Consider the following 13,721-nt stretch of genomic DNA (forward strand, 5'->3'; position numbering starts at 1 on the left):
GAAGTAGGAGCACAGGAGGGAGGGCGGAGGGAAGGAGGGAGGCAGGGAGGGCCTGGGGTGCATACAATGACGCGTCCAACAGCAAAATCAATAGGTGTTGTCCACTGACTACCAATTAAGGCACAATTAAGAGCTCTGGGTTTTGGTTTTGAGAAGGCTGCTGGCAGTTTTGTGGGAAGTCATCACCCCATAAACAATAATTCTAGACAATTGTGTACCTTACAATGATTCAGATGGGTACTTTCAGATGAGGTATAAATGAGGATGTAGCTTTGTGGCGGAGACAACGGGAGAAAAATAAAACCACTGGAAAGACCCAAGTAGGTGGGAAACAAAGGAACAAAACTGTCCCAAATGAGCACTCGCAGCTCATTTCTCGAAGGTGCTTGAAAGGCACTTGGTTATTTACCAACTTACTGTGGGGTAGGGGTGGGAGCAGAATACAGTGTACTTTCGGATGATGCCGTTCAGCTTGAGAGGGGGAAGCCAGGAGACGAAGACCATGGAGGCTGAGGCCGCAGCTGCCTTCACTCCTGCAGGAGGACCTGGAACTAGAAGAGCCGTGCATTTAGTCACAGAGACGGGGCTTCCGACCAGGCGTGTAGGCCCACGCTGAGCAACATAGCTCAGCCCCTCACCCCCTTCGCTGGGCCCAGCCACTGTCTTGGGTCCGTTCCTCAAGTATTGGGGCTGACTGGAGATAGGGCTCACCTGAGTCCCCTCAGAATCTGCATGTTGAAGCCCCAACCCCCAGAAGCTCAGATTGTGACCTTGTTCGGAGAAGGGGTCTCTATAGAGATGACCGAGTTAAGCTGTGGTCATTTTTAAGTTTTTTTTTTTTAATTTTTATTTATTTATGATAGTCACAGAGAGAGAGAGAGAGAGAGAGAGAGAGGCAGAGACATAGGCAGAGGGAGAAGCAGGCTCCATGCACCGGGAGCCCGACATGGGATTCGATCCCGGGTCTCCAGGATCGCGCCCTGGGCCAAAGGCAGGCGCTAAACCGCTGCGCCACCCAGGGATCCCAGCTGTGGTCATTTTTGACTGGCATCCTTATGAAACAAGGAGCAATGTGGACACAGAGAAGTGCTTAGAGAGAAGACAATGTGAGGACACGGGGAGCAGGTGGCTGTCTATAAGCCAAGAACAGAAGTCTGGAACAGACTCTCCCTCACAGCCCTCAGAGCGAACCAACTTGGCCCACACCTTGATTTTGGATGTCTGGCCTCCAAACCATGAGGCAATGCATTTCTGTTCTTGGAGCCCGCCCCCGTCTGTGGTACCCTGTTGTAGTAGCCCTAGGAACTGACAGAGTGACAGAGTCTGTCTTGGACGAGTGACCTGCGAACCCCACCAGCCCTGTCCTAGGCATGTCCTCTAAGGGCCCAATTTTAGCAAGAATCCTGCTAAGTCAGTTCAGCCAGAGTCGCCTCAATAATTGGTCACCCCTCATACATAATCAATGTCTTCATTCTCTACCATACCCCACGTAATATCCGATCATCCTAGTGTGCCTTTAGCAAAAGTCTTGTTCGATTGATTGAGTCAGAGTGCCCCTCATCCCTGATGTCTCCTTTTCAAAATTTTCCACCCAGGGACCCCACTCCGTTCCCTCCACTCCTTGGCTATACATTCCCACTTTCATTTGTTGTATTTGAAGTGGAGCCTAGTCTCTCTCCCTTACCGCAACCCCCCACTGAGGTGGTCCCCACACATACACCTCACAGCAGGCCCCCTGAATAAAGTCTGCGTTGCTGCTCTTTAATGAGTGCCATGAATAACCGTTTCTGCAACAGAACTCATACATTCAGTTCAAGTCCCTGTCTTCCTGGGAGCCTTCCCTACCCATTTCTGTCCCTCGTGATTTCCTGCCTCTGAACAGTTGGAGAATTGAGCTTCTTGTGCTGTTCTAGTGTCTGGCTTTGAACAGGCTGGGGATGTACATCTCGCCTTGGAAGAATGAGAGCAAACTTCCACAGCCTTCAGGGACCACTCTTCCTTGCCTGCAACACTTTATAATGGCACCCTTTTTGGCTGAGGGGAGGTAGAGAAACACTTTTTTTTTTTTTTTTTTTAGAGAAACACTTTTTATGAGAATGGGTTTTTGTGTCAATGATTCACAGCTCGTGTGGACAAAAACACTCTTCTATATAAACCAACTAGGAAGGCAGGAAATGCTAACAGCATTAAGCATAATTTGGGAGTGAGACTGCATGTACTCTCTCCCTGTCTTTCTGATTTCCAGGTTGAAGAGGGAGGATGGAGTGAGGTAGGAAGACTACACGGAGAAGGGAAAAGAGCATTAATGTTGCTACTCAGTAAGCTTTGAGGATCTTGTTTTGTTTCTCTTTGTTCTGACTGTCCACGTGGAGGATGGTTCCCACCTTGATAGAGGTCTTCAAATTCTAACCAACATTAAATCCCTTGTGAGCCCCCTGGAGGTATCTTTGAGTGTCTTCTGGTTCCAATAACAACAGAACCGCTCAGTAAATATTTTTGGAGTTGAATGTGTGTCTCACAATTGCCATCTGAACTCTTCTAGGTCAAAACGACAAAGCCAGCAGCCACGGTGAGAGCTAATGTGGGTTGGACATCATCAGCACTTGAAAATATGAAATCTTGGGATCAGTTTTTGGCAAGTCCCCCTGGCAGCAGAGGGTCTAGAGAAGGGGGCACACGTAAGCGATGACACCTGAATTTCTAAGTCCTTAGGAAAAAGGCACTGTTGTCCCAAGCATGGAGGGCATTTATTTTCCATCGGTGAGGGTTTCAGTCAAGACATTCACTGACCTGCAACCTGGTTCAGACCCATAAGTGTTCCTCCTGAACACCAAGGGTAGAGTGGACATTTGCTTAACCTTTACATCCTAACGGATGCTCCACATTTGCCAACACTTTCCATTCTTTCTGTAAGGCAACCACCTGGCTGGTGTTCACCACACCCAATACTCCCTCTGGACAGCTTCCTTCTAGAAGCCCAAGTGCTTGGGCAGCAACTACCCGAGTGGCTGCTTAGCAAAAGTCAGTCATGCTTGTTTCTACTTTGTTTGTGATAATTATACTTGTCATGGTAATACGATTTAATTCATTATGTAAACCATTCAACTATGAGTGCCGAAGAAAGCTGTTTCCATGACAGTTAATGGGACTTCTTTGGCAAAGCTTTCTCGAAGGTAAGTTAAAAAAAAAAAAAAAAAGTTTGGCTAGGTTCAGGCCAAAACCATAGAGAAAAATGATACACATGGGGAAAAATCAAGACAAATAGATTTAAAAAAATCTAGCAAAGAGATTATCAGCAAATGGCAACAGGCTTTACCCCACTATCAGGAAACGAAAGCTGGAAATGGCAGAGGATCCATGATGGAAACAGTTCATGGAACCGATGACATAGAGATCTCTTCATCCAAGACTTAAGGAAATGAGACTACATTATTTACTTAAAGAATGAATAGAGAATCAATCTCTATTTGTAAATTTTAACTTAAAATGCAATATTTAAGGTACATCTGTTGGTCACTATAAACCTTAGTGACTCCTTGCTTTATTTGGTTATTTCCATTAATTTGTCTTTTTTTTTTAAGATCTGATTTTTTTTATTCATGAGAGATATACAGAGAGAGGCAGAGACACAGGCAGAGGGAGAAGCAGGCTCCCTACGGGAAGGGGAACCTGATGCAGGACTCGATTCCAGGACCCCGAGGTCATGACCTGAGCCGGAGGCAGACGCTCAACCACTGAGCCACCCAGGGGCCCCTCATTAACTTGACTTGATTATATCAGATCAAAGGGCTTTCACTGCTTTTACTGTGTAAATTCCCATCTGACTCCTCACACACTGATGTATGATCTATCTTGTGCAGTCTTTTCTTCTAAATTGGGATTTTATACAACAAAGGAGTAAGTACACAGAAATTTTGAGGAACAAAACATTCTGGAAAAGTTCTCAATCACTGAGCAGTACCTTAAGATTATAATTTAAGGATGAGCATTGGGTGTTATTCTGTATGTTGGTAAATTGAACACCAATAAAAAATAAATTTATTATAAAAAAAAGGAAACACAAAATGCAGTGATGGAAACACTGAAAATACAGATTTCCTTAACTTGTGTTAAAAAAAAAATTGTAGTGGTTTGGATTATACCCCAGTGGTGGAAGGTGTGAGCCCTGCAGTCCCACTGAGGGCTTTTGTTTAGCTCTACCACTTAGTTCTCTGCCCTGGGCAAATTCATTACCTTCTCCAACAAATCTTAGTCTCCTCATCTATGAAGCTGGAACAATAATTGTACCTGTTTCCGGCTTTGTTGCTAGGATTATGAGTGATAATTCATCTAAAGAATATATATGGAGTTTTGCATACAACAGGCATCAAATAAATTCTAGCTATCATTTTTAAGGGCAATCTTCATTTTCTTACATTTCACATCACTCAGGGATCCTAGCCTTTCCTTTGTGACCCAGCATTGAACTATAAACACCAGATGTTGAGAGTTGCAGAAAACAGATGGCATAGGATGGTCTGTCTAGAACATATTTTCTTAAAACATTCTTAGTCATCAGATTACATTTTGGTAATCTGATTCTTTTTTTTTTTAATGAAAATACAGGCAAGTTTAGGTTATTTTCATGAATTCCTACCAATGTGGAGTGAATTTCTGACTTCAGATCTGATTGGTTGAAGTAAAGAACACAGCATAGAATCATCTCTTCTACGGTTCCAATTTGCCCACACCTCCTTACTGTATTGCAGAAGCTCTTAGAGATCACATATCCAATTGTCAGAGATCTCCACTCTGTCTGAGATCTCCACTCTGTCTGAGATCTCCACTCAGATTCACGGGTGCCTTAGACCAACCATGTCCCAAACTGGGATCATCATCTTCCCTTCCAAACTTCCCCATCCTTCTGTACCCATTATAGGTAAAGGGACAGCTATGGCCTTGGTTGCAAAAGCCAGAACCTAGAATTCTCTCCCTGCAGCTACCACCCCACAGGGGATGTGTAAGGTTAGTGAGCCTTTTAGACCTCCACATAGACACAGTTAGTAGTTGGCCTCTCCTTCTAGCTTAGTGTTGTTCTATAACATCAGACCACTTTTTAGGTCTCTGGAAGTGGCATGCTTGTCCCACTCCAGGACCTTGACACAGGATGACCTAGGGTCCTTAGGTTCCTTTTGTTTGAATCTTTTCCTACTCTCTTTCTTTTCGTTGGCAACTCTTACTCATCTATCAGTTTCTATTAAATATCACTGAGGGGGGCACTTGACGGGATGAGCACTGGGTGTTATTCTGTATGTTGGCAAATTGAACACCAATAAAAAATAAATTTATTATTAAAAAAAATCACTCCTTGAGAAAATCTTCCCTGACCACTAGCCTAGATTAAGTCAGGGCTCCCATGTTCTTTTTTAAGACCCTTCTCCTTCATGGCAGGATGCACTTAAATATCTGTCTTCTCCATCAGCCTACAAGCCTCACCAGGCCCATCCTGTTCTCTACTGTATCCCCAGTGGCTGGAGCAGTATCTGGAACATACTAATCCTCAATGCAGATTTTCTAAGTGCATAGAAAAATGAGTTTATCAGCTATTGTGTAGTAGGAAGAATTCTAAGATGGTGCCCAAGATTCTCATCTTTTGGTATACATACCTGTATAACTCCTTCCCATTGAATACAGGTGGTAACTGTCACTATAGATGGACGGATTATTCTCATGATCAGGTTATGTTATGTGACAAAGGTAAAGGGATTTTGCAGATATAATTAATGTTCTAATTAGTTGAATTTAAGTTAACCAAGAGAGGGGCAGCCCAGGTGGCTCAGTGGTTTAGCACCGCCTTCAGCCCAGGGTGTGATCCTGGAGACCCAGGATCTCGTCCCACGTCAGGCTCCCTGCATGGAGCCTGCTTCTCCCTCTGCCTGTGTCTGTGCCTCTCTCTGTGTCTCTCATGAATAAATAAATAAAATCTTTTTTTTATTTTATTTTTTTAAAATTTTTATTTATTTATGATAGTCACAGAGAGAGAGAGAGAGAGAGAGAGGCAAAGACACAGGCAGAGGGAGAAGCAGGCTCCATGCACCGGGAGCCCGATGTGGGATTCGATCCCGGGTCTCCAGGATCGCGCCCTGGGCCAAAGGCAGGCGCTAAACCGCGGCACCACCCAGGGATCCCGTAAATAAATAAAATCTTAAAAAAAAAAAAAAAGTTAACCAAGAGAGGAGTATTCTGGTTGGGCCTGACCTAAACAGAGGAGCCCTTTAACAAGAGGGTCTAGGAGGGTCAGAGAGGCAATAAGTCAGAGAGATTTGAAGCAGTAGAGATGCTCTCCCATTGGTCTTGAAGAAGCAAACCATCTTGCTGCTATAGAGAGGCTATATGGCAGGTAATGGCAGGTGGCCTCTGGGAACTGAGGAGATGGTCACCAGTCCTACACACACAAGGAACCCAACCCTGCTGACAACCAGTGAGCTTAGGAGAGGACTTGACCTCAAACGAGCCCGCTGCCCCAGCCAACACCTTGATTTCAGCCTGTGAGACCCCCAGCAGAGGGCCCAACGGACCTATACCTGGACCTCTAAACCATGGAGATGGTGAGAGAATAAATTTTTGTTAATTGAAGGTGCTAAGTTTGAGGTGATTTGTCATGTAGCATAGAAAGTAGAAAATGAGTCCATACAGTTGAGGCCTCTAATGATATATCGTTTTTTTTGTTTGTTTGTTTTGTTTTGTTTTGCAATCTAATGATATATCTTAATGTAAAACATCAAAGTCAGTGCTTTGAAAAAATACTGCTTTGGTTTGAATTATAAGCCTGACCAGGCACACACACAGATACTTCATCCAACTTCACTATTGTCATGATCATTTCTCTGGTCTTCGGTGATGAGGTATAGGCAGGGGTATGCATGTGTGTGCATGCGTGTGCATGCGAGCCTGTGCCTATGTGATCTGCCATGGTAGCCAGACCTACCTGAGCCTAATGCTGCCCCTGAGGCCCCCCTAAGACATGTGCAGACCACATGGTATTAGAAGGAACTGTCCACAACTGTCATCACGTTCATACAAAGCACACGTCTTCCCCATTTCCACAAGATGCTGATACATCTGGCCTTTGCTCTTACAAGAGAGGTATTTTTTAGACATTCTTTAAAGTAGACAATTCACTATGGCATCATGCGGTGAACCAACAGACAAGCACAAGGGGATGTGGAGTGGACTCCTCTTGAAGTCCAGTGGGCAGTGTGGAGCCCCCCACGAGGCATCTCTGAGGCCCTGCCTGAGAATCACTGCAGGGGACGGAGCCCTGACATCCTCATGGTGGGAGGCCTTCTGGGATACTCTGGTCTGTGTGCCGTTGGTGTACCTGCTACCACACAGAGCCCAGCACCACCATGTGCTCAGTAGCTGTTGGGCTGAGGAGGCTGAGGAGGCTAACAACCACTTTTGGTGGTTAGGCAAATAGACATGCACATGGAGTCCATTGCTTTTACAGCACGCTGAGGTGTGGTCACACAACCATCTGAGAACAGATAATCCGTGCCTTCAAGAGAATGTATGGCTCAAGATTTGGAGGGTCTGAGGGTTCAGAGACAGCCTGATGTCTGTTCACTGTTCCCTTGCTCTTAGCTATGCTTTCAGACGCACATCCCCCTCCCCTCAAAGACAGTGCTAATCACGGGGCAGGTGGAGCAAAGTTCATACCCTGCACCTCCCCCTGGCCGCCTTCCCATATAAAATGATTTACAGAGTTATGTGCCTTAGTAATGCACTCAGCAAATATTTGAATTTAAACACAACCATCAATATTTATACATATACAATGTTGACTTTTGCAGAAAAGGGCCAGGGTTGTAACTACGCTACGCCTGCAGAATATAAATAGCAATCGAAAAATTAATAGATTGTGTTTTGTTTGTGTTCTCTTTCCCCCAGGCCTTGCTCAGATTACAGTCTCAGCAAACAAAATGGCATTAGGATCTCACAAACCTTTTCGAATTCAGAATTAGTTGTCTTGTGTTCAAGAACAGAAAGCCAGATCAGCAAATAATCTTTTGCGTTCTTGCAGAGTAACAAAGGTACACGTTCTGATTGACGGAGCAGTCCTGGGAAGAGAATCTGAAGCCTGAGCAATTCTTGAGGACCCCAAGAATATGTCCACGGACCTGGGACGATGTCTGCGGGTCCAAGATTGTGTAGTTTATGGACCCAAGACTATGTCTACGGATTTAAGAATCTTTCTCCTGGCCCAAGATTCTTTATGGAGGCTGAGAAACTGCTGAAAGGCACAGAAAACTTGTTCTCTGAGCAAACATTTCAATTGCAAATTATCTCTGGCAGAAGTAAACTTCTACAAAATGTCTTAACTTTTGATTTGATGTATTTATTGTATTTATTTCTAGTTACTATTTTATTCTATTGTTGTGTGTTTTATTAGCAGCTGATACATTTTCCCTTCTTAAGATGACCAGTGACCAAACAACACTGCTTAAACTCTAGACCTCCTGACACTGGGGGTTTTAGGATCTTGTTTAAGAAATGTACTGGGCGGGGCATTGGGTGGCTCAGTGGGTTAAGTGTCTGCCTTCAGCTCAGGTCATGATCTCAGGATCCTGGGAATGAGCCCCTGTCCGGCTCCCTGCTCAGGGGAGAGTCTCCTTCTCTCTCTGCCCAGTCTCTACTCATGCTTTTTCTCTCTTTCTCTCTCAAATATAAAAATCTTTTTTTTTAAATTTATTTTTTATTGGTGTTCAATTTACTAACATACAGAATAACACCCAGTGCCCGTCACCCATTCACTCCCACCCCCCGCCCTCCTCCCCTTCTACCACCCCTAGTTCGTTTCACTGTTGGTGGGACTGTGAACTGGTGCAGCCACTCTCAAATATAAAAATCTTAAAAAAAAAAGAAATATATTGGGCATAGAGGACCAGATTGAATGCTTGGTGTCAATGCACTAATTAATATTTCTTTCCCCATGAGAATATCAATAAACTCTGAAACTTCAATCTGTGCCTAGACTAGTGCTTTCCTGAGGAAGAATTTAGTGAATGTTGGCAATTAGTATTTTACTTGAATTTCATCCACAACCTTACATCATTTAATTGAATCTGGCAAGTTAATCCAAACTTGCAAACCGTAAGATTTTGCAGAAGTTCAAACAGGATCTATATTCTCAATTTGAGTAAGCACTCCTTCTATGATAATTAGCCTTGCCCCTTCTTCCAATTAGAGACAAACTTGCATTCAGTTCTCTAAACTGTTCAAATGCCTATTTGCATTTGGTATTGAGTTTAGAAAAGTGGCTAGCACAATTCTTCACTGTCTCATATTGGTGAATTTTTCATGTGGATCTGGGAGATAAGCTCATTATTATACCAGTTTTTCTCTACTTCCCCCTAATCTCCACTCTGCTTCTTTTTGAAAATGCTGATGATTTATCCCAAGTAAATACTGACTTTCGGTTCTGCACCGCTCTTTGTGATGCACACCAGCATAAGTGGGATTCTCCACCTCCTTCCCAGGGAAACTGTTAAGACCTAAGGTGGGGTCATTCACCATCAGTGGCATCTCCATATATCATCAGCATTGGATAGGAAAGCAGAGAATAATTGATTGACAAATTAGACTTTAGGCCTCAGGGTCAAGTTTTGAGGGAGAACCCCAGGATTTCTAAAAGTGGAGGATTAATTAAAAATTGATCCCAAATCACCAGTCAATAAGCTGTGGAGAGCCTTCCCTTCTTCATGGATTTCTGTACATTCATCTGAAAACTGCAGGTGTCAAAATTTATGTTGCGGATCAATTTGCTCTTTAAATAATAATTCTAGTGACATTTGTGTTATTGCTTAGCAATGCAAAAGAATGTGCCACCCCCACTCTGAAGGAGTGGAGATCAAATAATCAAATATCTAGTGTCAGGAACCAACCCACTATGTGTCAAGTTAGGTGTTTGCACACATCACTTGACTTTTTATATCTTAACTCTGTGCAGTCTGATTATGATGGCACTTTTGTACGTGAGTTCAGTTCAGAGGTTAGGTAAGGTGCCCAAAGTACCCTGGGCAGCAAGTAACAGAGCCAGCATCTCGACATGGCTCGTTGTTTATGGCATTTTTAGAAACTAAATTATGACCACCTTCACTTAGGGCATAAATTTGTAGGTCTCTCCATACTTTTTAATGGCATTTCATTTTGCCTTTAGATTTCCCTAAATAGCCTAATTTCTTTGATCAGAATGGGCCGATACCTGCACATTCCTGGGAAGAATTAATTGTGTGTTCTGGAAAAGCTAAAGCCAATGAGGATGAATTTGTGTGCACCCCCAATGAAGCAAGAAGGGCTCCAGAGACAAGGAGAATAATGTGTGAGAGTAGATGGAAGAGACCGGTTGGGGGAGGAGGGAGGGCTGGGTCTGCAGAGGTGAGGGCAGAGAGTAGGATGGGACATAGTATGCTATGGGTGTCAGAGAAGCCTTGTCAGGGGTCAGATCTCTGAGCCTGGATCCCCAGCTTTGCTTCCAGAGGATGGATATGGGTGGAACCATTGTGTGTTTGGTACTCTGTGTAGTGAAGGAGGTTGCATAAGCAATGGGAGGTCATAAGAATGGGTAGCACTTCCCCCCACTGTGCTCTGCCCAGCTTCCTGGGAGCAGAATCCTAGAAAGAAGACAGAAGGTGTGGAGCCAAAATCTGCACAGAATTTAGGGGCACTGTTATCTCATCTCAACCCAATTTTGTATAATTCTGTGCTCTGATTTGGAGAGTCCCACATGGGTATCATTTAATACCAGTTGTTTAAGGTGGAGACGGCTTTTCTCACTTTGCTATATTTATCAGAACTTAACAGGTTCAGGGAGGCAGGTGGGGGCATGGGGTGACTGGGTGATGGGCATTGAGGAGCACTGGGTGTGATACTATATGTTGGCAAATTGAACTTCAATAAAAAATATATATATAAAATGTAAAAAAAAATTAACAGACTCAGATATGGCACCTCAGAGTTTCCCTTAGAATAATACAACACCTCCCCCCCCCAACACTTGCCATATAGTTTTTGCAGGTTTGGGAAATAGTCGTACAACCAAGTTGTACAACCATTTTGCTGACATGGCACAGCAAAAATTAATGGTCTGAACCAAAGTGAGCTGCAATTTAAAATGTTACTAAGTTGTTATGAATTCCTCTAAGAAATTTTAAAAAATCAACATGAAGCCCTCAAACTAAGGTGATTCTAAAGCTGGTGTAGAATAACATGACTTAGACCGTTAGGTAATTTTACAGTGGAGGATGGAACTACTCTGAGCCTATATACTGACAGCTGGAGTCACTGGGATTATTCTGATGGTAGGATGTGTTACACCTCTGCCATAAAAGGCATTTTCAGTTAAATAATACTCTGCCAAAAAAAATTTTAAAAAGAAGAAAAATTCTGGGAGGGAGGATGGACGATGGATACATCGAGCAAAAGCGACATGGGGTAGATGGTCTCAGTTGTGCTGGAATATTTTGGGAGGACAGCAGATGGTTTGCCCGGAGTGAAGTCAAGGTCAGCCCGATGAAGGGACATCAGGCCCTAGGACCCGGCCCTCCCAACAATAGCTTCTGCCCCAGGTGCTGTCGCTCGGTGGGGCCCTGCAGGTCCCCTGGCATCCGCCCCACATTTGCCCCGTCCCTCACCATCCTCTTTGGTCCGAGTGAAGATCTGCTCACTCCTGACGCCGTCCCCGGCGCGGGTGAAGGCCAGCACCTGGATGCTGTAGTTGGTGTACTTCTCCAGCCCGTCCAGCTCTAGAGAAGGCTGCGTCGTGGTGACATTTTTAATCTCGCCCAGTTCTGGAGGGAGGACAAGAGAACACGATCTGGTGACTGGCTGTGAGCACCCTGTGCCCGCTGTCCATCCCTGAGGCTCACTCTTCAGCCTCCACACCCTGAAGTCCCTCGAAGGGACTCATTCACACTGAATGGCCACAGGACACCGGGCAGAAGGTTGGTCTGAAAAGCAGAGCAATTCACTCCGAGTTAGGTGTGAAAACCCAACACCAACTACTGGGACCCAAGTCCCCCAGCCGCCAATCCAGCGTGCCCCCCACCACACACTCCGCTGCTGGACCCGGGGAGCTTGGGACTGCAGGGCTCATTCTGCGGTGCATTTCTTCCTTTTTTTTTTTTTAAGGTTTTATTTATTTATTCATGAGAGACACACAGAGAGAGGCAGAGACACAGGCAGAGGGAGAAGCAGGGTCCCTGTGGGGAGCCTGATGCAGGACTTGATCCCATGACCCCGGGGTCACACTCTGAGCCAAAGGCAGATGCTCCGCCACTGAGCCAGCCAGGCATCCCTGCAGGTGCATCTTTAATTGCTGATCAAGAAATGACTGGAAGGAGCCAAGATGCCCATCAGCAGATGAATGGATAAAGAGGATGTGGTCTATATATAAAATATTACTCAGCCATCAGAAAGGATGAATACCTACCATTTACACAAATGTGGATAGGACTGGAGGGTATTATGCTGAGTGAAATAAGTCAATCGGAGAAAGACAATTATCATATGGTTTCACTCATATGGGGACTATAAGAAATAGTGAAAGGGGTTATAAGGGAAAGGAGGGGAATTGAGTGGGCAAAATTAGAGGGAGGGGAAACATGAGAGACGCCTAACTCTAGGAAACAAACAAAGGGATGCAGAAGGGGAGGTGGGTGGGGGGATGAGGTGACTGGGTGATCGGCACTGAGGGGGGCACTTGATGGGATGAGCACTGGGTGTTATAACCAACTGATGAATAACTGAAGACTACATCTGAAACTAATGATGTAGTATTTGTTGGCTAATTGAATTTAAATTAAAAAAAATGAAACTTCTGCAAGTTGAGTTTTGTTTTTCTGTTAAAAATAACAAACCCTAATGTCCGTGTATTTCTAAAGTACCTAGGCTCTTGGGTATCTGAACTGAGATGAGGTGGCTCAGCAAACTGCTCCTCTTACCTGGAGTGAACCCCTCCCCCCCCCCCAGCATCCTTGCTGAAGTGACATGCTGATGTGTCAGAAACTTGGCATTAGCTAAAAATGCTTCAATTTCTGGAGTGGGATCAGCTAATAATATTCAAAGACGGAATGTTATGCTCTCCCATCTTAGGCATATGAGACAGGGCAATTTGAGAAAACTTACAGTGAGGTGTTAAATGCCTCCATGGGTGTTCTGGATTTTGAAATGAGCCACCTACAGAGCAGCTGGAGCAGGAGAGAGAGGCGTGAGGACTGCTCACCTCCGGGCACAACTATCCGCAGAGTGTTGACACTGCCTGCAAGCCTGTGTGCCCAGTTACTAAGGGGACTGACAGGGAGCAGGTCCAGGAGGGATTCCTCATTGGGTGGCTGGCTATAGTAAAGGCCACCTGTGCATACAGTTAGCGAGAGGTAGGGCTGTCTGTCAGTTTCTCTCCCTCTTGCCTTGGTACAGACAGCCACTTGCATGCTCACTTAAGGGTCAGCATCGTTCTGGGCTCAAATGCTAACTTATTTAACCAGCACACCAAGCCTACAGGCTTCAGGCAAGGAAGGTGGTCCCCAGAAGGTGTCTTTGGCCTGGGGTCAAAGGGTGAAGACTTTTTGGGGCCACAATTTGGAAGCCTCAAGAGATGGCTTTCGAAAGTAAAAACACATTTGCTCATGTGTGGGGTCGCTGCACGTTTAGAAGGTGGACAGTCATCAGGCCTGATGGGTTAG

General features: G+C 44.8%; 1 protein-coding gene across 2 annotated transcripts in view; it reads right to left on the minus strand.

Moving 5' to 3' along the window:
* DSCAM (DS cell adhesion molecule) overlaps positions 1-13,721 on the minus strand; it is a 729,459-nt gene that overhangs the window by 79,732 nt on the left and 636,006 nt on the right. For both annotated transcript variants that reach the window (XM_038581531.1, XM_038581532.1), the window contains exons 19-20: positions 11,673-11,828; positions 418-551 (exon numbers count right to left, since the gene is read on the minus strand). In XM_038581531.1, coding sequence (XP_038437459.1) covers positions 418-551; positions 11,673-11,828 — 290 coding nt within the window. The remainder of the gene's footprint in view (positions 1-417; positions 552-11,672; positions 11,829-13,721) is intronic.

This window comes from Canis lupus, chromosome 31 (assembly GCF_011100685.1).
Source record: "Canis lupus familiaris isolate Mischka breed German Shepherd chromosome 31, alternate assembly UU_Cfam_GSD_1.0, whole genome shotgun sequence".
Lineage (NCBI taxonomy): Eukaryota > Metazoa > Chordata > Mammalia > Carnivora > Canidae > Canis > Canis lupus.